Below are 23,110 nucleotides of genomic sequence, written 5' to 3' on the forward strand. Positions count from 1 at the left end.
TGTAACGTGTTCAAACCTATTGAAGCTTATTTCTACATTCATTTATTCCCTGTACAATCAAATGTAAATTAAAAATAAAGAAAATACCTAAACCTTACCGATATCGAAATAGAAATTTTTATTATCGACGTGCATGTGCCTGCCTTCGGGTAAGTCCTGTTTGTACGCGTGCTCGTCGGTGCTGTACTCGTCCAGTAGATCGGTGAGGGCGTCGCGAAACTCGATCATCCCCTGTGCCGGAATCGCGACCTAATTAAAACGTCGATTTTAAAGAAAAATATCGATTGTTTACTCATAAAAACATAAACGCAAGCAAATTAAAAGTTATTTAAACTCCAGTCAAAACACTTAAATTATTTATGTAATTACAATGAGGGAATGCCTTACGAATTATTAAACAAAACGAAACGAAAATTACAGGACGAAAAGTTACAGGTCAATAAAGGCAGTACTAAGATACATACCAAAATAAAATAAGATTGAGCATAATAATAAGGACTAGAACAGCGGATTATAAGATTAATTTAATTCCACACTAATTAGTTTATTTTTAAGAGTTAAATATCTATATCACATAGTTGGATCCTTTTATTAGACTTAGTTAGACATGATTTTAAAGAGTGATAGACCAAATTCACATTAAATAATTTAGTGTTTGTAGGTCTAAGGGCTACTAATTACTCAGATTGCGAGGCCTATAAGCATATTAAACTCTTTGGCTAAAATTTTTGAAATTATCCTGTACGATGACATTTTAAATTTTCACCAAAGAACAGCAAGGACATTGTCACTGGAAAATCGACAGTTTCCAATCTATGCAAATTTACCGCACAGGCATTTGAACATGAGAGATTCCGATACCTGATTTCTTATCACAGTGTGTTAGACTCATACAACTTCTCAAAACTCTGTGATAGAAGAAAAAAGCACTCCACTGTGATTTCCATTTACTATTTATTAAATAATGTTAAATACCAAAATTGCTTATAAATTCTATTATCTTTGATGTACCTAAAGCCAGTCTTAGATATAGACGTGATAGAATGGTTAGCATTAGGTCATCTATGGAGAGTCCTTTAAGAATATTGATTTTTTTAACATAACTATTAGAAAAATTAAAAACCTAATGATATAACAGAATAAAAATTAGGATATTGCCACCTCTTTAACCTGTAATTGTCATTTTATTTGTCAAATAATAACTGTTTTTTTTGTTTAATCTGATAGGTATTTTCAACTATATTGCTTAGTCTTGTTGATTATGTATATTTTTGTAGTCTTAATTACCTGTTTTGTAAGACTTTAAATAAATATATAAAAATAACAGACTGAGTATCTCTCCTTTGACTTAAAATTAGTCAACATACATCTGTGAAACACCATACATGGATACATATTATATTGATTCACTTCTGAATTTATTCAATGTTGTTACAATTATAGCTGCATACTCACGGTGAAGTCGAACTATTGCTTTGCACAGTCTAATTACAGTATCTTTTTTAAATAACTTTGAGTTTCTAATAACGAAACCCAGTGCCCTCCCTATATATTCCTTTTTAACAATAATATTTTTAGGTTTGATTGCAAATAAACCCCCCTAAAGTCTTGGCATTCAGTCTTTCTACTAATTACAATATTATTTAATTTCTAGTCATTTAATATGGGGTTATTTTTTTCAGGTGAACTGATTATATGACACTAGCTAATGTTTTATTGTCCACAAATCATTAATCATTATGTATAAATCTTTAGAACTCAGGTAGATTGTTAATGAAAATTGCAAACAGTAAAGGACCAAGATTACTATCCTGAGGCACTCCCGATGTAAAAACAAATAAATTTGAATTATTATTCTTTTTGTTATTGCAATACTCCACAAACAGCACAAAATTGGTAATTACATGTAAAGTCCGAAGTTACAGATTAATTAAGCCTTAAATTTAAAACAGAAGATAATATTTAGTGATTTTCCATTTAACTATTATATTACTCAAATATAATAGTTAAATAGTTTAATAAGAAGTACTCAAAATGTCTATCTTAGCTTGAGTACAAACTTCATTTACAACATTAGTCATATTTCGGTCGAATGGGGATAAGTTGTTATTTGCATCAACCTTAAAGAATTTTTGATCATTTGGAAGCCTAAGATTAATTTTTGGTACATTTAGTCCAAGTTACAAACTTCATAGTTACAGTTATTTAATATATTGTATAAAAATACCACAGCTTGTATCCTTCTTCTATCTAAAAGGGTTTTAAATGAAAAACTGTCCAGCATACTTTTATAACACAATTTGTATGGATAAGAGTTACTTTGAAGTGCTTAGTATTGCGGATAAGAAAACCCATTGCTTGTTTTTACAATGATGGAGAAATGACTATTAAACTTTTAAGTTAGACTGATAAATCTTAAATATAAAGTTGTTACCTGTGAACGGGGCCCGCCCCGCGTAATAGTCTGCGACACCCTTAAAAATCGACCTCTCGAATTCTCTTTCAGATCCAAGTAGTAGCGACGGTTATCTTTGATCATCATTTCGGACTTTAGCTTGCCGTCTTCGGGGACGTTGTCGGGATTAGGCGGACCTATTTAACATTTATTAAAACTCTTCCTTATATCTCTTATTAATTTACCTACCGAGAGAAGAGTAGTAGTCACTAAATGCAGACAAGTGGTTTCGGAATTCAGCAGCAGTGGACAGAGCCAAGAATATCTGGGAACGTCTGCCATCTGCTCCGATCTATTTCAGATGTATGACATAAAATAAATCTTTTAATATATGGGTTCTCAATACTCACTTCGGCAACTTTAATAAATCTGCCTCTCCGGTTTTGCTTTACGTCTAAGTAAAACCTCTTGCTCTGGATCTGGAGCATCTTTGTTGCCAACTCTTGCTCCATTTGGACCTGTTGGCCTGAAATGTCAGAAAGTCATTAAAACAGAATGATACAATTATTGCTCAATAGAGGTGAAGATATTTAACCTCAAAGCACAGTACAGTGCCTTTGTCAAAAATGGATGATCAGTTGATATCTTCCTAAATATGATTTTGGGCTAATAAGGAATAATTTATTGCACAAGAACCACTCAAATATGTCCCTTTCTGTATCTTCCTCAGTCAGTACGAAGGATTCAAACATGTTCATAAGGCATTTTGTAGGTTGGATGAATACTTCACAGAGCATTTTTGAACTTATTTTGATATACACTATGTGATGCCTATTGTTTGAGTTTGTAATGTAAGTACTGTTTAAGCAATAATAATGGACATATTTTAGATGTTAAATTCTTACTGGTATATTTGTGTTGTGCTATTCATTATTTTTTTATTTTGTTGTTACACTAATATGTTTTAGATTAATGAATGATTGTCTCAGTGTGTTGATTATTCCAAAAAGGAAATATATGTATTTTTTCACCACAACTTTGTTAACAACACCTTGGTGTTTTAGACGAATAAACCTTGATTTGATTTATTTTCAAGACCAATGCCATAAATCTCAGATGAATGATAGCTTTGGTATTCTGTGGTGTCATCAGAGAATAAAACAGCGTTTGTTGGCAATAGGCAAGATCATTTAAGTACACAAGAAAAAGTAAAGGGTCTTAGTACTGATCCCTGTGGCACCCTAAATTGTAAAAGCAGTCTAGAGGACAATCTTGTTGAAGAGACACATATTTGGAATTATTTGAAAGATATGAACTATGCAAAAAAACTGAATTGCCTCTAGAAACTCAATTTTTCCAGGAAAATACTTAGTTTGGTAGGTTCTAGAAGAAGCAAAAATATCCACAGAACTTTCAAAGCCTTCCAGATATTCCTTGCTATAGGTGGTTTACTGTTGAGCCTCTCTACTGCCTCTCTACTGCATGCCATGTAATGAGGATATAGTTTTCACCTGTGACATTTGAAGGCAATAAGAAAAAGGATGTGCATTAAGATTGAATCCTGTGGCACTCCTATATCTATAACTCTCATAGATGAAGATGACTGTCAGATAGGTAGGACTGTAATAGTTCTATGCTCCCTTTTGAAAATGTAGGTACTTACAAATTTATCATTTTATAATAAATAAATTGATTATAGTATACATACAGTGGCAGCCAAAAATTGAGAAGATGTACTTACAATTTTTATCTTAGCCTAAGCAATAAATACATTAAAAAAATCCACATTATTAACAAAGGAATATGAGTAAATAATGCAAAGTCTCTATTTCATGTGGACATAAATAGAGCAACTTTTTGTACACACATTATTAATGTAATTAAAGTTCAGTTTTAATAATTGAGAAGCTCAATTAATTACCAGAATGCCTTGAGGTGTAAATTTATCAGTAAAAAACTTATAATTGAGAAGCATAACACCGGAATTAAACAAGTGACAATTGCTAAAAAACCAAATCTACATAAGTGGTGTTTGTAGACAAATTAAATTACGATGACACTATTGCTATTATTCGGAAGTCAGGTAGACCTAAACACTATATCTGTAACTGACAAGCTGATTAAAAGATGTACTATAAAAAATCCATTTACTTGTGATGAAGATATAAAGCCCTATTTCTCTCAGTTAGATCTATTCGAAGACCTTTATGCAAGGAAAACTTAAGAGCCAGCAGACTATATTTCAATGAAAAATGGACAAGTGAGTTTGAGTTTCACAAAAAAACATTTAGACTGGAGTTATATGGACAGGTGAAAGTAAATTACATGGTTTAGATGTCCAATAAATCAAAGATATAACCCTAAGTACAGTAAGCCCACAATAAAACATGAAGGTGGCAATGTCATGGTATGGGGATATTATTTGAACATTTTTAGAAATAATATGCACCTGTGTTAATTTAGATCCGAAGCACACATCAAAAATTGTAAAAAATTTCTTTATCGCTCAACAAATTTGGGTTTAGTAGTGCTTGCCAGCTCAAAGTCCAGACCTGAATCCTATTGAGAACTTTAGAGGAAAGTTCAGATCCTAAAAAATTCTATAATAAAGATGATTTATTCCAGGCCTTGGAGGAAGCATATTAGAATGGAATTTCTGTAATATGCCGAGGTTATAAGGAATAAAGGTTATGCCACAAAGTATTGATGTGTTTCTTTTTTTAAATTTTCTGTACAATAGTGTGAAATATAGTATGAAAGCCAATTAAAAATAAAAAAGTTTGTCCCATTATGACTGGCACTGTATATGAATAATAAAAGATAAAAATCACTATTACAGCTTGAACTACCTAGAGAATTTAAAGGTAGGTATATCACAATAATTTATATAAATTAGATCACAATATTACCTACCTGCTCTTAAAACTAGCCTCTGGTAGATAAAAAAATCTAGATATGTTGCGCAGTATTTGCATTTCTTAATGTTCTTGAAATAGGATTATTTTTACAAAAAAAAATATTTGTATGATGGCTTCTTTTATGATACAGCCAATCAATTATTCCTATTAAAATTTTAACTCATTAATTCACATATTCGTCTCTATTATAATCAACAAATCTTAGAAACTTGTTTTGAACACATTCTATTGCATCAATACGAGTTATGTAATTAGGGTTCCGGATACTACAGTTTTTTTGACACAAGAATCAGTCTTTTGCAGATCTACTACTTAGGAAATCGAGATCATACTAAGAAAGCGAGAAATAATACCTGATATATGCCCTTTAAACAACAGCTTATTCTCCAATGTTCTCTAACATTTCATTAACAACATTTAAATCAATTTGATCAATGGAACAGTTGAATGATATTGGTTATTATTAGCTATTTATGCCTTGTTAAAGAAGCTTAAAGCACTTGCCGTACATTTTTTCCATAATCTGCAAACACAAAGAAATGAATGGTATTTTATAGATCTGTCAACAGAAAATTAATTAAGAGAGGTTCACTATGGGAATCTTGTGGTATATTAATCGATTTTGAGAAAAAATTACCATATTTAACCCTTTGTGTTTTGGAGAATACTGCCCTTTGCTCAACTATTTTACCCTAAGTATCGAACATTGGGATGAACCTTTTTCCTTCAATTAAGTTCCTAATTTAGAATAGTTATAAACAAATTGCATTATATGACTGTTTTGGAATTAATGAAAAATTTTTGCTGAAACTCAATCAAATGTTTAAAACCTACTCGGATCAGTCCAGTATGGTATTTTCCCCATAATCCATTCGGTATTCACATACTCCATAGTGCACTAATTATTCGATAAACAAAGAAATTGAGTAATCAAACACTGAATTTTGAAAAAGAGGCAGCGAAACCGGCAAATCGCGCGATGATACTGACTTATGAATCATTTAATGAAAGAGAATAGTAGAAATGTTCTACTACAGAAATCAAAAATTCCCAGAAAGACAATGACTCACCACACTTGGAATTTTCATTCAGTTTACTAAGCAGCTCTTGCAGAATTCGGTTATTGGATCAGTATCGGTTTGGTTATTTGGTGTACGATATCCGGGAAGAACAAAGGGTTGTTTGAGTAAGATGGTAAGTAGAATAAAGACTTACCTGAATCATATTCGCTTCCCTGCTCCATGCCCTGGTATTCTGAAAACAAAACAATAAAGAATGAATTTCGACACTACAGTGAATCGCTTTACATCGTATTAAATGCCCGTTGATAATTAGTAATTTGTGTATTTTTTTTTTTGTTTAAAATTGATCAAAAACATCGAAACGGATGATAAGGTCGAGAATCGCTTGTTTTGACATTCACTTTGAAGTAGAAAGGCAACCGAATTGACGTTGGCCAAGGTCACTGTTTCACTATGACAATAGATTTCAAAAATATCGCGACTTTCCGGGGGGTTTTTCGGCCAGTTTAACGAAATGTTACGCAAATCCCCTTACATCCCCATAAAATGGCCACCGTAAACTCGCGATCCCAACCAGCAAAAATGCAACGGACCTCGAGGAAAATCGTGAAAATTGCTAATAATCACGGGCCGACCTATCGAATTTTACGCCATCTTGGTACACTTGTCAGCTTTAAAAACTGGTTTTGTACGCGAATAATTGGACTTTTGGCCGCGGATTATGTCGTCACGGGCGTACCGAGACCCCCGCTTTACGTAAAGGGTGACATTTTTAACATTTTTCACTCACTTTGCGAACTTGAACCTTCATCTCCGCTACCTATATCCGACATCGCAAGCCCTACTCGCACACACACACACAACACACACCGCACTCCGCACCGCACCGCCGCAAACCAGCCGTTCGCTTGATTTAGGGACAAATCGAAAATCACTAGATTCATCTGTCATACGGATTACGTTATGGGCACAGGACCGTATTCGTCCTATGAACTAAAATTGATTTGTTAATTAAAAAAAATCTATTTTAAGCCACTATTGTTCAGAATGCATTATTGTCTTAAAATTTCCATCCCTTCCCATCAATTCAATTAGGGAGTTGCTCTTACATTTTGACATAAATATGACGTAATTTTTTAGGGACAAAATAAAATATCCCTAGGGTAATCTGTCATACGGAATACGTTCAATGGGGGACAGGACCGTACTCGTCCTATAAACTAAAATTGATTTGTTTATTTAAAAAATCAATTTTAAGCCACTATTGTTCAAAATGCATTATTGCCTTAAAATTTCCATCCCTTCCCATCAATTCAATTAGGGAGTTGCTCTTACATTTTGACATAAATATGACGTAATTTTTTAGGGACAAAATAAAATATCCCTAGGGTAACCTGTCATACGATTACGTTCAATGGGGGACAGGACCGTACTCGTCCTATAAACTAATATTGATTTGTTTATAAAAAAAAATCTATTTTAAGCCACTATTGTTCAAAATGCATTATTGTCTTAAAATTTCCATCCCTTCCCATCAATTCAATTAGGGAGTTGCTCTTACATTTTGACATAAATATGACGTAATTTTTTAGGGACAAAATAAAATATCCCTAGGATAATCTGTCATACGATTACGTTCAATGGGGGACAGGACCGTACTCGTCCTATAAACTAAAATTGATTTGTTTATTTAAAAAATCAATTTTAAGCCACTATTGTTCAAAATGCATTATTGCCTTAAAATTTCCATCCCTTCCCATCAATTCAATTAGGGAGTTGCTCTTACATTTTGACATAAATATGACGTAATTTTTTAGGGACAAAATAAAATATCCCTAGGGTAATCTGTCATACGGAATACGTTATTGGCACAGGACCGTACTCGTCCTATAAACTAATATTGATTTGTTTATTAAAAAAAATCAATTTTAAGCCACTATTGTCCAAAATGCATTATTGTCTTAAAATTTCCATCCCTTCCCATCAATTCAATTAGGGAGTTGCTCTTACATTTTGACATAAATATGACGTAATTTTTTAGGAAAAAATAAAATATCCCTAGGGTAACCTGTCATACGATTAGGTTCAATGGGGGACAAGACCGTACTCGTCCTATAAACTAAAATTGATTTGTTTATAAAAAAGAATCAATTTTAAGCCACTATTGTTCAGAATGCATTATTGTCTTAAAATTTCCATCCCTTACCATCAATTCAATTAGGGAGTTGCTCTTACATTTTGACATAAATATGACGTAATTTTTTAGGGACAAAATAAAATATCCCTAGGATAATCTGTCATACGATTACGTTCAATGGGGGACAGGACCGTAGTTGCCCTAAAATTTATTTATTTATTAAAAAAATCAGGCCTAAAGGCCATAAAATCAATTACATAATCATTATGGCTGATCATCAAGGGCAATTAAACCAGTTTAGCTGCTAAACCGGTTTAGAGATAATTCAGTTTGGGTAGTGTTTACATGAGCGGATTAAGAAAGAGATTCCACCTTAAGATTAAACAGCTGCTTACTACCATTACCAACATAAGAATTTAAAAAAAATGAGCTTACTAGTTAGTTTATTATTTTGATTTGACAAAAAACTTACATCTAACCTTAATATATATGTTTTAGTATTTTTTTAAAAGCATTTGCACATTTGTGTTGGTAGCACTGGGAATTAAATCGGTTTTGTGGTGACAGGTGTTTACGCGGTAGTTTAAAACCGGATCATTTAAAGGGGTTTACGGGTGTTCATACATGCCAATTATGTTAAGCCGATTTCCACTAAACCACTTTAAAGAGCTCGTATAAACTTGGTAACTGTTTATGGCACAATTTAGCCGCAATTAAAGCCTATAGCAATATCGTCATTAAAATTTCCCCTATGTAAAACTACTTCTGCGCTTGCGCAAAGGTTAAAACACAACTGGATTTATTACTGCTAAACCTTCTATGAATTCCAATAATTCCCTAGTCTGTCATGCAATTGCTTTATGGGGCAGGACCGTAATTGCCCTATGAACATATTCGATTTTTATTGGCATTATTTGTTTACAAAAAAAAATCTGGTTTAGGCACAAATGAAATAAGACCACTAAATTAATCATTAAGGTCCGTCTAACGAAAGATAAAATCCCTAGGATAATCTGTCATATTATGACTAGGTTATGGTCAGGACATTGAATAATCAATTTTCCTTAATCTAGCGAGTTAAATCCAATTGATCGATTCATAGCAAAACAAACCTCTTATATAAACATCATCGTAATCTTAAGTTTTGGTTTTTATCTTATACATTGTGATTCGCGCGAAATCATATTAACTGGAACTTGAACTCATCGTCATCCTCCAGTCATGACCGAGGCGGCTAATAATAAAACGGGAGCGTCATAATTAAACATAAAAAAATTATGTTGTCACTAAATTACATAATTTCGAATGTGAATCTTTAATGGGGGGGGGGGCATAGTCATGCGCCCCGTACACCCAAATTTCCAAGATGCTCGCAGTCCGTTCCTGAAGTGCGCACGCCCGTCGTGTCGTCCTCTTTTACTTGCGACGTTGTCAAATCGAAAGGGTTATTAGAGCTCTTCAGGAATTAGTTTTTTTTTTCAGGACAGTTTATTCTCCTCCCTATGTCCTAGCAAAATTATCGTATTGAATTTTAAAACATTAATTGTATAAAATATTTTTATAGAAGAAATTGGAATTTCACAAATTCAAAACTAAGAGTAATAATACTAAGAATTAAATTTTGACAATCTGGCAACGGTGTAGAAGCCGTCAGACGTCGCGAGTGGACGGACCGCAAGGGGAACAAAGATGGCTATGGATCTATCGGCCATTTTCTAAAGTGAGACAGACTAAAGTGTTTTCGGTGTTTTTCCGGTTGTAATCGAGGAAATCGTGGGATTTTTCAGGAAAACCCGGTAAGTCTCGACCTCATTATCGCCAGGAATACCTTTGCGGGACGGTTTAATTGAAAACAACAAGGAAAACCCGCTTTCTAATCGCAGCGTCTTGCTTACAAGAGACAGAGCAAAGGCAGTCGTTTTCTTTGTTACTTCATACACTTATTTCATTTTATCACATCATCGTCTTTGTTGGCTAAAAAGAGATGAATTTTGAGGAAGGACGGACTGTTTTGAAATTATCGTTGGTTTTTTCTTCGCGGGAGGGGCACGGGGGGGAAACCACCAGTTTTTTTTTTAATATAAATTTCGGTTTTAGTTTTTTTATTTATTAAGGTCACGCCACGCCCCTTATTGGGGCTTCACTGTCTCTCACAGAGCCTAGGAATTGTTATATTGGTCTTCCATATGTTATTAAGATTCAATAGAAATTTAAATTAATATACTACTTAAATTGTGAGGTAATCAATAGGGCTTATAAGGAATCTGTTATGGTTGATTGTCACCAATATGGTACATGCAGAAGGTTTTAACTTTGTACATTCAGTGATATAAACAATGTTAATGAGAACCTTCAGTTCCCTAAGCTATCAAAGTAAGTCCTTTTACTTAGACTAATGAATATGGATTTGGTAGTATGGACACCAGATCATAAAATAAATTTTTGCGACCTACTTTGGTTATGTCTTTTCTAATTCTGAATATCTGTCTTGGAAACCCAACTCTCATTTCGACTATATTTGTTATGAGCCACTATTGGAGAATGACATCAATGCACTAAATGGTTATCGGCTTTGATGGTGTTCCAGGATATATTACTATGGTACTCAGCCACTCGGACATTTATGTTTAATCCTTGTTTTAAGACATTAACCTGGTGAATAGAAAACTAGTAAAGAAACTCTAATTTTTAAGGAAAATTCAGAAAAAAGGGATGAGGTATAGACTATAGATCAATTTTAATTCTAAATTCTATGTGTAAGGTGCTCGATATTATATATGGTGCTTAGACATTATATATCTGAGCGACAACATGGTGTCCAATTAAATGAAGCTGTTCTTTGACTGAAAACCCTTTAAGAATATTCCGATTAGTTTGTGAAAATATTTCAAAAAGGACTTAGCATTTAGCAAAAAAACATGCCCCAAGCAAAACCGCCATAACAACCAAAATTGTTAACCCAGAACTATGTTTCTACCCTCAAATCAATCCTCAGGAAGTTCTGAATAATAAAGTGAAAAAATTTTGAAAATATATCAACTAGTTCGAAAGTTATGCTCAAAAATGTCCCCTAATATCTAAAAATGTAGTTATTGCAATATTCATTCCAAAACTTCAAACTCGGTGGGTCTTGGACCTTGGCGGACCAAATTGCCTCTAGCTCAAAGAGTTTTTGAGGTACAAGAGACGTTCATGTATGAAAATATTTGGAATCAAATGCAGCTTCTTTGCCTGACTGAAACCCTTTAAGAATATTCCAATTAGTTTATTGCTAAAGAAATTAGCATTTGGCAATATATACAGGAAAAAAACATGCCCAATCCAAAACCGCCATAATAATCAACATTTTTAACCTAGAATCAAATTTCTACCCTCAAATCAATCCTCAGGATATTCTAAATACTAGTGTGAAAAAATTGTGTCAATATGTCAACTAGTTCCAAAGTTATGCCCAAAAATGTTCGCTAATAAATAAAAATCTAGTTATTGCAATATTCGGTGGGTCTTGGACCTTGGTGGACCAAATTGGCTCTAACTCAAAGAGTTTTTGGGGTACAAGAAACGTTCATATATGAAAATGTTTAGAATTAAATGCAGCTTCTTTGTCTAAAAACCCTTTAAGAATATTCCAATTATTTAGTGAAAACATTGCCAAAGAAATTAGCATTTGGCAATATACACAGGAAAAAAACATGCCCCAACCAAAACTGCCATAATTATCAAAATTTTTAACCCAGAACCAAGTTTCTACCCTCAAAACAATCCTCAGGATATTCTGAATATTAGTGTGAAAAAATTGTGTAAATATGTCAACTAGTTCCAGAGTTATGCCCAAAAATGTCCCCTAATAAATAAAAATCTAGTTATTGCAATATTCGGTGGGTCTTGTACATTGGTGGACCAAATTGGCTCTAACTCACAGAGTTTTTGGGGTACAAGAAACGTTCTGATATTAAAATGTTTGGAATTAAATGGACTTTCTTTGCCTGAACACTCTTTAAGAATATTTCAATTAGTTCGTGAAAATATTGCCAAAGAAATTAGCATTTGGCAATAGAATTAAGAAAAAATCATGCCCCAACCAAAACTGCCATAATAATCAGAGTTTTTAACTCAGAACCGCGTTTCTACCCTCAAATTAATCCTCAGAAAGTTCTGGATATTAATGTGAAAAAAATTTGAAAATATGTAAACTAGTTCCAAAATTATGCGCAAAAATGTCTGCTAATAAATAAAAATTAGTTATTGCAAGATCCCGTGGGTCTTGGACCTTGGTGGATAAAATTGCCTCTAATTCAAAGAGTTTTTGGGTTACAAGAAACGTTCATATATGAAAATGTTTGGAAATTAATGGAGCTTCTTTGTCTGAAAACCTTTTAAGAATATTCCAATTATTTAGTGAAAACATTGCCAAAGAAATTAGCATTTGGCAATATATACAGGAAAAAAACATGCCCCAACGAAAACTGCCATAATTATCAAAATGTTTAACCCAGAACCAAGTTTCTACCCTCAAATCAATCCTCAGGAAGTTCTGAATAGTAGTGTGAAAAAATTGTTTAAATATGTCAACTAGTTCCAAAGTTATGCCCAAAAATGTTCGCTAATAAATAAAAATCTAGTTATTGCAATATTCGGTGGGTCTTGTACCTTGGTGGACCAAATTGGCTCTAACTCAAAGAGTTTTTGGGGTACAAGAAACGTTCATATATGAAAATGTTTGGAATTAAATGGAGCTTCTTTGTCTGAAAACCCTTTAAGAATATTCCAATTATTTAGTGAAAACATTGCCAAAGAAATTAGCATTTGGCAATATATACAGGAAAAAAACATGCCCCAATCCAAAACTGCCATATTTATCAAAATTTTTAAGCCAGAACCGCGTTTTTACCCTCAAATCAATCCTCAGGATATTCTGAATATTAGTGTGAAAAAATTGTTTAATTATGTCAACTAGTTCCAAAGTTATGCCCAAAAATGTTCGCTAATAAATAAAAATCTAGTTATTGCAATATTCGGTGGGTCTTGTACATTGGTGGACCAAATTGGCTCTAACTCACAGAGTTTTTGGGGTACAAGAAACGTTCTGATATTAAAATGTTTGGAATTAAATGGACTTTCATTGCCTGAACACCCTTTAAAAATATTTCAATTAGTTCGTGAAAATATTGCCAAAGAAATTAGCATTTGGCAATATAATTAAGAAAAAATCATGCCCCAACCAAAACTGCCATAACAACCAACATTTTTAACCCGGAACCAAGTGTCTACCCTCAAATCAATCCTCAGGAAGTTCTGAATAGTAGTGTGAAAAAATTGTTTAAATATGTCAACTAGTTCCAAAGTTATGCCGAAAAATGTCCCCTAATAAATAAAAATCTAGTTATTGCAATATTCGGTGGGTCTTGTACTTTGGTGGACCAAACTGGCTCTAACTCAAAGAGTTTTTGGGTTACAAGAAACGTTCATATATGAAAATGTTTGGAATTAAATGGAGCTTCTTTGTCTGAAAACCCTTTAAGAATATTCCAATTATTTAGTGAAAACATTGCCAAAGAAATTAGCATTTGGCAATATATACAGGAAAAAAACATGCCCCAATCCAAAACTGCCATATTTATCAAAATTTTTAAGCCAGAACCGCGTTTCTACCCTCAAATCAATCCTCAGGATATTCTGAATATTAGTGTGAAATAATTGTGTAAATATCTCAACTAGTTCCAAAGTTATGCCGCAAAATGTCTGCTAATAAATAAAAATCTAGTTATTGCAATATCCGGTGGGTCTTGGACCTTGGTGGACCAAATTGGCTCTAACTCAAAGAGTTTTTGGGTTACAAGAAACGTTCATATATGAAAATGTTTGGAATTAAATGGAGCTTCTTTGTCTGAAAACCCTTTAAGAATATTCCAATTATTTAGTGAAAACATTGCCAAAGAAATTAGCATTTGGCAATATATACAGGAAAAAAACATGCCCCAACGAAAACTGCCAAAATTATCAAAATTTTTAAGCCAGAACCGCGTTTTTACCCTCAAATCAATCCTCAGGATATTCTGAATATTAGTGTGAAAAAATTGTTTAAATATGTCAACTAGTTCTAAAGTTATGCCCAAAAATGTCCCCTAATAAATAAAAATCTAGTTATTGCAATATTCGGTGGGTCTTGTACCTTGGTGGACCAAATTGGCTCTAACTCAAAGAGTTTTTGGGTTACAAGAAACGTTCATATATGAAAATGTTTGGAAATTAATGGAGCTTCTTTGTCTGAAAACCCTTTAAAAATATTCCAATTATTTAGTGAAAACATTGCCAAAGAAATTAGCATTTGGCAATATAATTAAGAAAAAATCATGCCCCAGCCAAAACTGCCATAACAACCAACATTTTTAACCCGGAACCAAGTTTCTACCCTCAAATTAATCCTCAGGAAGTTCTGGATATTAATGTGAAAAAATTTGAAAATATGTAAACTAGTTCCAAAATTATGCGCAAAAATGTCTGCTAATAAATAAAAATTAGTTATTGCAAGATCCGGTGGGTCTTGGACCTTGGTGGATAAAATTGCCTCTAACTCAAAGAGTTTTTGAGGTACGAGAAACGTTCTCATATGAAAATATTTGGAATTGAAAGCAGTTTATTTGTCTGAAAACCCTTTAAGAATATTCCAATTTAAATAATCAAAATTTTTAACCCAAAACCACGTTTTTACCCACAAATCAATCCTGCCACATAGGATTGATTAGGATAAGTTGCATCGAGTGTAAAAAGTAACTTGAACTGTCTAGAATTAATATTCCTGTTTAAACTTGTTTCTAAGGGTTAATAAATCAATATATTAAAAAATATATAAAAAAAAATATCGTACGTCCGAATGAGGTTAATTATTATCTTATTTTTTGATTCGAGTTAAGAACTTTGGCAACGATCAGTCCTAAAGCGGCGACCGCTGCTAAGCTCAAACCAGTTTTCCACCATCCGATTGAACCGCTCGTGATCAAATTGGGAAAAGCGGCCATAGTAGTCAACTTAACAAACAGATCCTTTCGAGGTTGAGTCTTCAAGCTAAACCGTTGTGGAGGTGGCATTTTGTACTTCTGACAAAATCCGGTTGGTTGTACTAAATAATTTTGAGTCACCTCCTCTAGGTCGTCCTTGCAAGCCACTATTAGCACCGGTATTTGCTCTTCTGCAAAATGTTTTATGTACACTCGAGCGACGTACTCGAAACTTTTCGGATTGTTGAGGTCATAAACCAAACAAGCCACGTCGCACAATACTTGGTGAGGTGCAAGCGACTCAGAACTCTGACTCCTCACGTTAATCTCCTTTAAAATCATCGTTTTTTCCTGTCCGTAAACCTGAACAGTGTTGGCTGTATATGAGGATGGTTCTCCTAGTTTATGTCGCTTATTAATGAAACTTTTGCAGAACGTCGTTTTTCCTGCACCAGAAGCACCGATAACGTGGCACTGATACACTGACCGCTGCTCTTTTTTGCCTACTACATTAATTGCTGAAAGCTGATTGCCATTGTCATAAATATTGTACCCCAAGTAGGCCAATAGCTCAAAAGTCTTTGGTAAATTAATTGAGGTCATTAGGGCCCACTGGGACATAAATCCTTGATAAGTAATCCAGCCTTCTTTATTGGTCTCCACCATACAACTAATTAAATCATAGTCCCAAGCAGGTGTTGGGCAAGTAGAAAATAAATCTTGATATTCATTAGGAGAGAGTGCTCTATCAATGTCTTTATCATATTTGTTAAATAGGTTTGTAATAAATTGCCTGCCTCTAGCAGAGAGTTCGGTGGTACATCCTGCAGGGACCTCAATGCTGGGGTACAAATACTCCTTGGACATGTTCAAGTTATCATTGTATCCAAACTTCCTCAAAACGGTCCAAGTGGTTTCATTTTTGCCGCGTTGAATAAAAAGGTTATGCAGGAATAAAAAACCCTTCAGTGACACGCCCCTGTCGCTGGATTCTTCCAGGTTTTTCTTCAGAACCATCTTGACGTCTTCCAGAGCGTTGGGTTGTAGCGGTGCGTTGAAGCAACGCGATTGAAAGTGATTTAATTCGACATCGTTTAGGAAACCGTCGCAGTCCGTGTCGCAGATTTTAAATATCCGGATCAAGGCTTTTTTACATGCTTCCGATAAGTCCGCGTTTTCCAGGGAGTAAATCGGAGCGGTGGGATGTAGGACCGCCTTTTGCGCGTAATAGAACACCTCGGTGATGTTTTTTAACGTTTTCGCGGAACACTCGATGCAAGTTTCGATTTCTGTGAAACGTTCCATTATTTCGTAAATGTTGTCTATGGTGGAGTATTCGACGAGGTCGATCTTGTTACCCACCAGCACCACCGGGTGTGGGATCTCAGAAGAGTTTTGTCGAATTAAGGGCATCCAATATGAGGATATTCTTTGGACGGACTCTCTATTGTTTACTGCGTACACGATGCATATCACATTCGCTTGTTTAATTAGGTCAATCAGGTCTTGTTCAGATTGTTCTTCGGCCGAAAAATCGACGATGTTCGAGGGAATGTTCTCGTGAGTAACGTCGGCGGGAATAGTGATATCATCCGACCTTGCGGGGACATTTTCAGGGAATTCCTCACTCACTAGGGATAAAATGATGGTGGTTTTGCCCACTTTACGGTCCCCCACCAACAGGATATTGATTGTCCGTTGGTTTTGATGATTTGCCACCATTTTTGTGTGTTTAAACAGAATGAGTTAGTGCACGAGTAAATGTAAGAATAATAACAACATAGTGATTGACAAAACGAAAATTATAGTTTGTGGTGACAGTTTTTTTATTATGTGCTGTCTTAACTGATGTTTAGTGCGTTCAAAAGAATCGTTTTTTTTTATAAAGAAGAAGTTTAACCTGAATGATAACAAAAAATGATGCAAGTAACAAGAATATTGTTGATTTTACTTATGGTGTCTGCGACTTGGACAGACCCAATTGATTTAGACTATCTTAGTTTTGATGTTCAATTACGGGAAAAGTTATTGAGTAAATTTAAAATTTTATTACAAATTCGTTGTCTGAGATATCAGATTGGCATAATTTTTCAATATTATACTGTGAAAATATTAAGAAATTAGCCTTGGAAGTTGGAAAAAATTATAATTATTTTTTTTAACGTTTTTAGGGACAAAATGCTCATACCTCTGAAGCTAAGTGAGTTAGAGACTTGAAAATTGAAACACACATTCTTCTAAAAAAATCATTGGACACCTATTTCAGCGTTTTTTAAGGAAGTTGTTTGAAATTAAAAAATTAGCCTTGGAAGTTGAAAAAAATAATTATTTCCTTTTTGAAGGTTTTTAGGGGCAAAATGCTCATATCTCTGAAACTAAGTGAGTTAGAGTCTTGAAAATTGAAACACACATTCTTCTAAAAAAATCATTGGACACCTATTTCAGCGTTTTTTAAGGAAGTTGTTTGAAATTAAAAAATTAGCCTTGGAAGTTGAAAAAAATAATTATTTCCTTTTTGAAGGTTTTTAGGGGCAAAATGCTCATATCTCTGAAACTAAGAGAGTTAGAGTCTTGAAAATTGAAACACACATTCTTCTAAAAAAATCATTGGACACCTATTTCAGCGTTTTTCTAGAAAGTTATTTGAAATTAAGAAATTAGCCTTGGAAGTTGGAAAAAATAATTATTTTCTTTTTGAAGGTTTTTAAGGACAAAATACTCATATCTCCGAAACCAAGAGAGTTAGAGACGTGAAAATTGAAACACACACTCTTCTAAAAAATTCATTAGACACCTATTTCAGTGTTTTTCCAGAAAGTTATTTGAAATTAGCCTTGGAAGTTGAGAAAAATAATTATTTCCTTTTTGAAGGTTTTTAGGGGCAAAATGCTCATATTTCTGAAACTAAGAGAGTTAGAGTCTTGAAAATTGAAACACACATTCTTCTAAAAAAATCATTGGACACCTATTTCAGCGTTTTTTTAGAAAGTTATTTGAAATTAAGAAATTAGCCTTGGAAGTTGGAAAAAATAATTATTTTCCTTTTGAAGGTTTTTAGGGACAAAATGCTCATATCTCTGAAACTAAGAGAGTTAGAGACGTGAAAATTGAAACACACATTCTTCTAAAAAATTCATTGGACACCTATTTCAGCGTTTTTTTAGAAAGTTATTTGAAATTAAGAAATTAGCCTTGGAAGTTGGAAAAAATAATTATTTTCTTTTTGAAGGTTTTTAGGGACAAAATGCTTATATCTCTGAAACTAAGAGAGTTAGAGACGTGAAAATTGAAACACACATTCTTCTAAAAAAAATCATTGGACACCTATTTCAGCGTTTTTTTAGGAAGTTATTTGAAATAAAAAAATTAGCCTTGGAAGTTGGAAAAGATAATTATTTTCTTTTTGAAGGTTTTTAGGGACAAAATACTCATATCTCCGAAACCAAGAGAGTTAGAGACGTGAAAATTGAAACACACACTCTTCTAAAAAATTCATTAGACACCTATTTCAGTGTTTTTCCAGAAAGTTATTTGAAATTAGCCTTGGAAGTTGAAAAAAATAATTATTTTCTTTTTGAAGGTTTTTAGGGGCAAAATGCTCATATTTCTGAAACTAAGAGAGTTAGAGACTTGAAAATTGAAACACACATTCTTCTAAAAAAATCATTGGACACCTATTTCAGCGTTTTTTTAGAAAGTTATTTGAAATTAAGAAATTAGCCTTGGAAGTTGGAAAAAATAATTATTTTCTTTTTGAAGGTTTTTAGGGGCAAAATGCTCATATCTCTGAAACTAAGAGAGTTAGAGACTTGAAAATTGAAACACAGATTCTTCTAAAAAATTTATTGGACACCTATTTCAGTGTTTTTCCAGAAAATTATTTGAAATTAAGAAATTAGCTTTGGAAGTTGGAAAAAATAATTATTTTCTTTTTGAAGGTTTTTAGGGGCAAAATGCTCATATCTCTGAAACTAAGAGAGTTACAGTCTTGGAAATTGAAACACACATTCTTTTAAAAAAATCATTGGACACCTATTTCAGCGTTTTTTTAGGAAGTTATTTGAAATTAAGAAATTAGCCTTGGAAGTTGGAAAAAATAATTATTTTCTTTTTAAAGGTTTTTAGGGGCAAAATGCTCATATCTCTGAAACTAAGTGAGTTAGAGACTTGAAAATTGAAACACAGATTCTTCTAAAAAATTCATTGGACACCTATTTCAGTGTTTTTCCAGAAAATTATTTGAAATTAAGAAATTAGCTTTGGAAGTTGGAAAAAATAATTATTTTCTTTTTGAAGGTTTTTAGGGGCAAAATGCTCATATCTCTGAAACTAAGAGAGTTACAGTCTTGGAAATTGAAACACACATTCTTTTAAAAAAATCATTGGACACCTATTTCAGCGTTTTTTTAGGAAGTTATTTGAAATTAAGAAATTAGCCTTGGAAGTTGGAAAAAATAATTATTTTCTTTTTGAAGGTTTTTAGGGGCAAAATGCTCATATCTCTGAAACTAAGTGAGTTAGAGACTTGAAAATTGAAACACAGATTCTTCTAAAAAATTCATTGGACACCTATTTCAGTGTTTTTCCAGAAAGTTATTTGAAATTAAGAAATTAACAACTTGCGAAGTTGGGTTATGCCTAAATAAAAAAATGAACTATTTTGCATTGTTTCACACAAAATAATGAACTCTGAATCATTTTAAGTTAAAAATTAGAAAAAAATTCTTAATTTATTATTTTCTTAGTTCCTAGCAGTTACCATTAGTAATCACATCCTGCAGGATAATTATTTTAACTTATTTAAACCTAAGGTTGTGCCAATAAACACGTTTTTAAAAAAGATCTTATAATTCTCCACTTTCACCATTTTCCAATTAATTTCGGCCTCAAAGGGTTAATATCCTCGATATCATTCTAAAATTCGGTTTTTCTAGTTCAGTTTATCCTCATCACGGAAGTATACACTCATTTTATAATAATTCTTCGCTTATTATTAAACTGCGTCCATGATACAGGTCTTTAGGAGAGCCAAGGACTATATATTTATAGTTGACGTTCAACCAAAAATAAACTCTGAATGATGGTAACTTATATAAGAACGTTATGTCTATAGCAAATAGGACAGCGTCCAGAGCATGAAAAAATTAAAGAGAAATGACATTTTGATGATTTTTTGACACATCAAAGGCCTTTGTGAGGTCAAAAATGATGCAATTATTGGGTCAAGATATTTCTCGAAACCTTCTAAAAAATTGTTCAATAGTAGGTGGAGCTGAGTGATATCAAATAATCTGTTAAATATGGTTATTATAATTTAGGGTGATAGAAGAGACTTTGGGAATTATTATGTTTTTACTCTTTTAATAATTATATGTGGTAATACCATCAAGATCTTTGCTATTGCGTTAAGAATTATGTCTTCTATTGAGATTATATAACGGTAAAACTGGTTCATTTGCATTTGAGTATTTGAAGCATGATTGCTTACAGTAATATTGTTTTTATTAGCTTGTAACTAAATTAAACGAGCTGCAATAAGTTGTTTTTAGTATAAATTCCCTAATTATTCCATCTAAATGTGAAATGGTTCTCTTGACTGAATTTCTTCCAGGAGTTTTTTTCATCGCTTTTATATTTATTATGCAATTTTAATAATAATAAATAAAATGAATTACTCGTTTGCGAGATTCGTTTGTTACATGAGATGTGAAATTTTTTTTTTAAATAAATGATGCATTGTTTCTGGACAATCGTACGGTGGCAATAAAAATGCACACCAATAAAATTTTATAAGTTTCCAATACTAATAAATAGCCTCGAGAGAAATCAAAATTATAATAATTTAAAAAATGCATCAGTTAAGAAATTCACTGGTTTTCTTGCTTGTGCTTTTGGCATTTTATCAAGCATGCTGTTTTGGAAAGGAGTTCGATCTGAAAGAATACGGGAAGAAACTGAGTAAGTTATTTTCAAAATTTGTCACGCGCAATTTTTGTGAAAACATTTTTTTTTTAGATTGTGAGCAATACAGAAATCAAGAATTTACATGTGGTAACGACTGTATGGAAGCTTGTATGGAACGAAAAAAAAAAGCAGAGCAATCATGTCCCAAAATGTGCGGTTATGGATGTTATTGTAGAGAGGGATATCTTCGCTTAGGTATTCATTGCATTCCAAAGGAGGAGTGTTTCAGTTGGTTTGAAAGGATTTGATTATTGTTAAGTCAATAAAAAAAAACTCGCAGAATAATAATATAATTTGTTTCATTAAAGCCTAGATGTTTAGTAGAAAACTGTAAGTTTGTTAGTGACATCATTTTTACATAGACAGGGTGCAGGTCAAAATAGGAAAAGGTTTAAAACAATACAATGAGTTGCCGGATTATGAAAATGTATGTAAGAAAACACCGAGTTTTAATTAAATTATGATTTAATAAAACGAAAAATCTTAAAACAAAACAGAACAAATTTCTCTTCAGAAATAATGCGTCGCAGACGCTGTCTAAAATTCGAATATCCCCTTTTCTTTTTTAATAGCAAAACTCTTACTTAAAACTTAAAACTAACACAAACACTCCGCATCCATAAATCGTCATCATAAAGTGTCCCATAATGTCAAATAAATAAAGGTAATGGCTCGGGTGACGATTTCATGAAGAGGGCCCTATTGAGTTTCGAATCTAGCTGGTCTGGCACGGAATATATTCTCACATGTATATCTTTAAAAGGGAATGTTCGAATCTAATATTCAACAATAATTATTTTTATCTAGCTTAAATAAACAGTCTTCATGGCTGCATCGGGATCTCAAAATATAACAACAAAGAACAAATTTATGGGTTCGGGGACTTTTATCGAGATACCGCAGCATAAGCACTTCTATTTTATAACACTATATGGATTGTGTGGTTTTTCGTTCGTATTTAGTCTGTAAGTTTATAAGGTTGAAATAACATTTCTTTGTAACAGTTCTTATAATATTTGGTTAATAAATCATTATACAATATATTCATTTGTGCCTTTTATTATCTCCTAACTCGAACAGGTTATGGGCTCAGGTACGTCGTGTTAGCTCACCCGTATAAAGATAATAAAAAGTGTACAATCGTGAGTAGTAAACGTGTTTTGTGGAAAGCCGGAATAATGGCGGAAAGTGCAAAGTGTAACGTCGAAAAATTAAATGGTCAGAACTATCAGTCATGGAGTTATTTAATAAAAATGTTGCTTATCAATGCTGACTTATGGGGAGTAGTTTCGAGTGTATTACTAGCAGAAGACAATCGAGACACTACCTGGAAAAAACAAAATGATAAGGCTTTGTCAACTATAGCCTTATACTTGTCGACGTTAGTCAATTAGTGCATATCAGAAATAAAGAATATGCATGTCATGCGTGGGAAGCACTAAAGGAATATCACCAGAAATCAAGTTTATTTAGCATGGTTTTCCTACTAAAACGAATTTGTAGGTTGTGGCTGGAGGAGAATGGTGATATATAGTCAATATTTAATTTAATAATACTATTTATTTAAATTTAATATAATTTCATATGTAAATATTTTATATAAAAGCAACATTATTAGATTGGATAATATGGACGAAAAACGGTGAATTTTCAGAAGAATTTTTTACTGTGCTAAT

At 33.0% G+C, this 23,110-nt stretch overlaps 3 protein-coding genes across 9 annotated transcripts in view; 1 reads left to right on the top strand and 2 right to left on the bottom strand.

Annotated features, from left to right (window-relative positions):
* LOC126745339 (transcriptional activator protein Pur-beta) overlaps positions 1-7,253 on the bottom strand; it is a 30,053-nt gene extending 22,800 nt beyond the window's left edge. For 2 of the 4 annotated variants that reach the window (XM_050453128.1, XM_050453129.1), the window contains exons 1-6: positions 7,126-7,253; positions 6,529-6,567; positions 2,806-2,921; positions 2,645-2,747; positions 2,435-2,592; positions 99-249 (exon numbers count right to left, since the gene is read on the bottom strand). In XM_050453128.1, the coding sequence (XP_050309085.1) occupies positions 99-249; positions 2,435-2,592; positions 2,645-2,747; positions 2,806-2,921; positions 6,529-6,567; positions 7,126-7,168 (610 nt within the window). In that variant the 5' untranslated portion in view covers positions 7,169-7,253. Of the gene's footprint in view, positions 1-98; positions 250-2,434; positions 2,593-2,644; positions 2,748-2,805; positions 2,922-6,528; positions 6,568-6,620; positions 6,854-6,928; positions 6,945-7,125 lie in introns of those variants that run through there. The other 2 variants (XM_050453131.1, XM_050453130.1) reach the window with 2 other exon arrangements.
* LOC126745338 (zinc finger protein 678-like) overlaps positions 6,371-23,110 on the top strand; it is a 48,562-nt gene continuing 31,822 nt past the window's right edge. For 3 of the 4 annotated variants that reach the window (XM_050453124.1, XM_050453126.1, XM_050453127.1), the window contains exon 1: positions 10,103-10,268. The gene's annotated coding sequence lies outside the window, so the exon portion shown is untranslated. Of the gene's footprint in view, positions 6,508-10,102; positions 10,269-23,110 lie in introns of those variants that run through there. The other variant, XM_050453125.1, reaches the window with a different exon arrangement.
* On the bottom strand, positions 15,258-17,291 carry LOC126745337 (mitochondrial Rho GTPase-like). The gene has a single exon (XM_050453123.1). The coding sequence runs from the start codon at positions 17,190-17,192 to the stop codon at positions 15,360-15,362; it is 1,833 nt and encodes a 610-aa protein (XP_050309080.1). The 5' UTR covers positions 17,193-17,291; the 3' UTR covers positions 15,258-15,359.

This window comes from Anthonomus grandis, chromosome 15 (genome assembly GCF_022605725.1).
Source record: "Anthonomus grandis grandis chromosome 15, icAntGran1.3, whole genome shotgun sequence".
Lineage (NCBI taxonomy): Eukaryota > Metazoa > Arthropoda > Insecta > Coleoptera > Curculionidae > Anthonomus > Anthonomus grandis.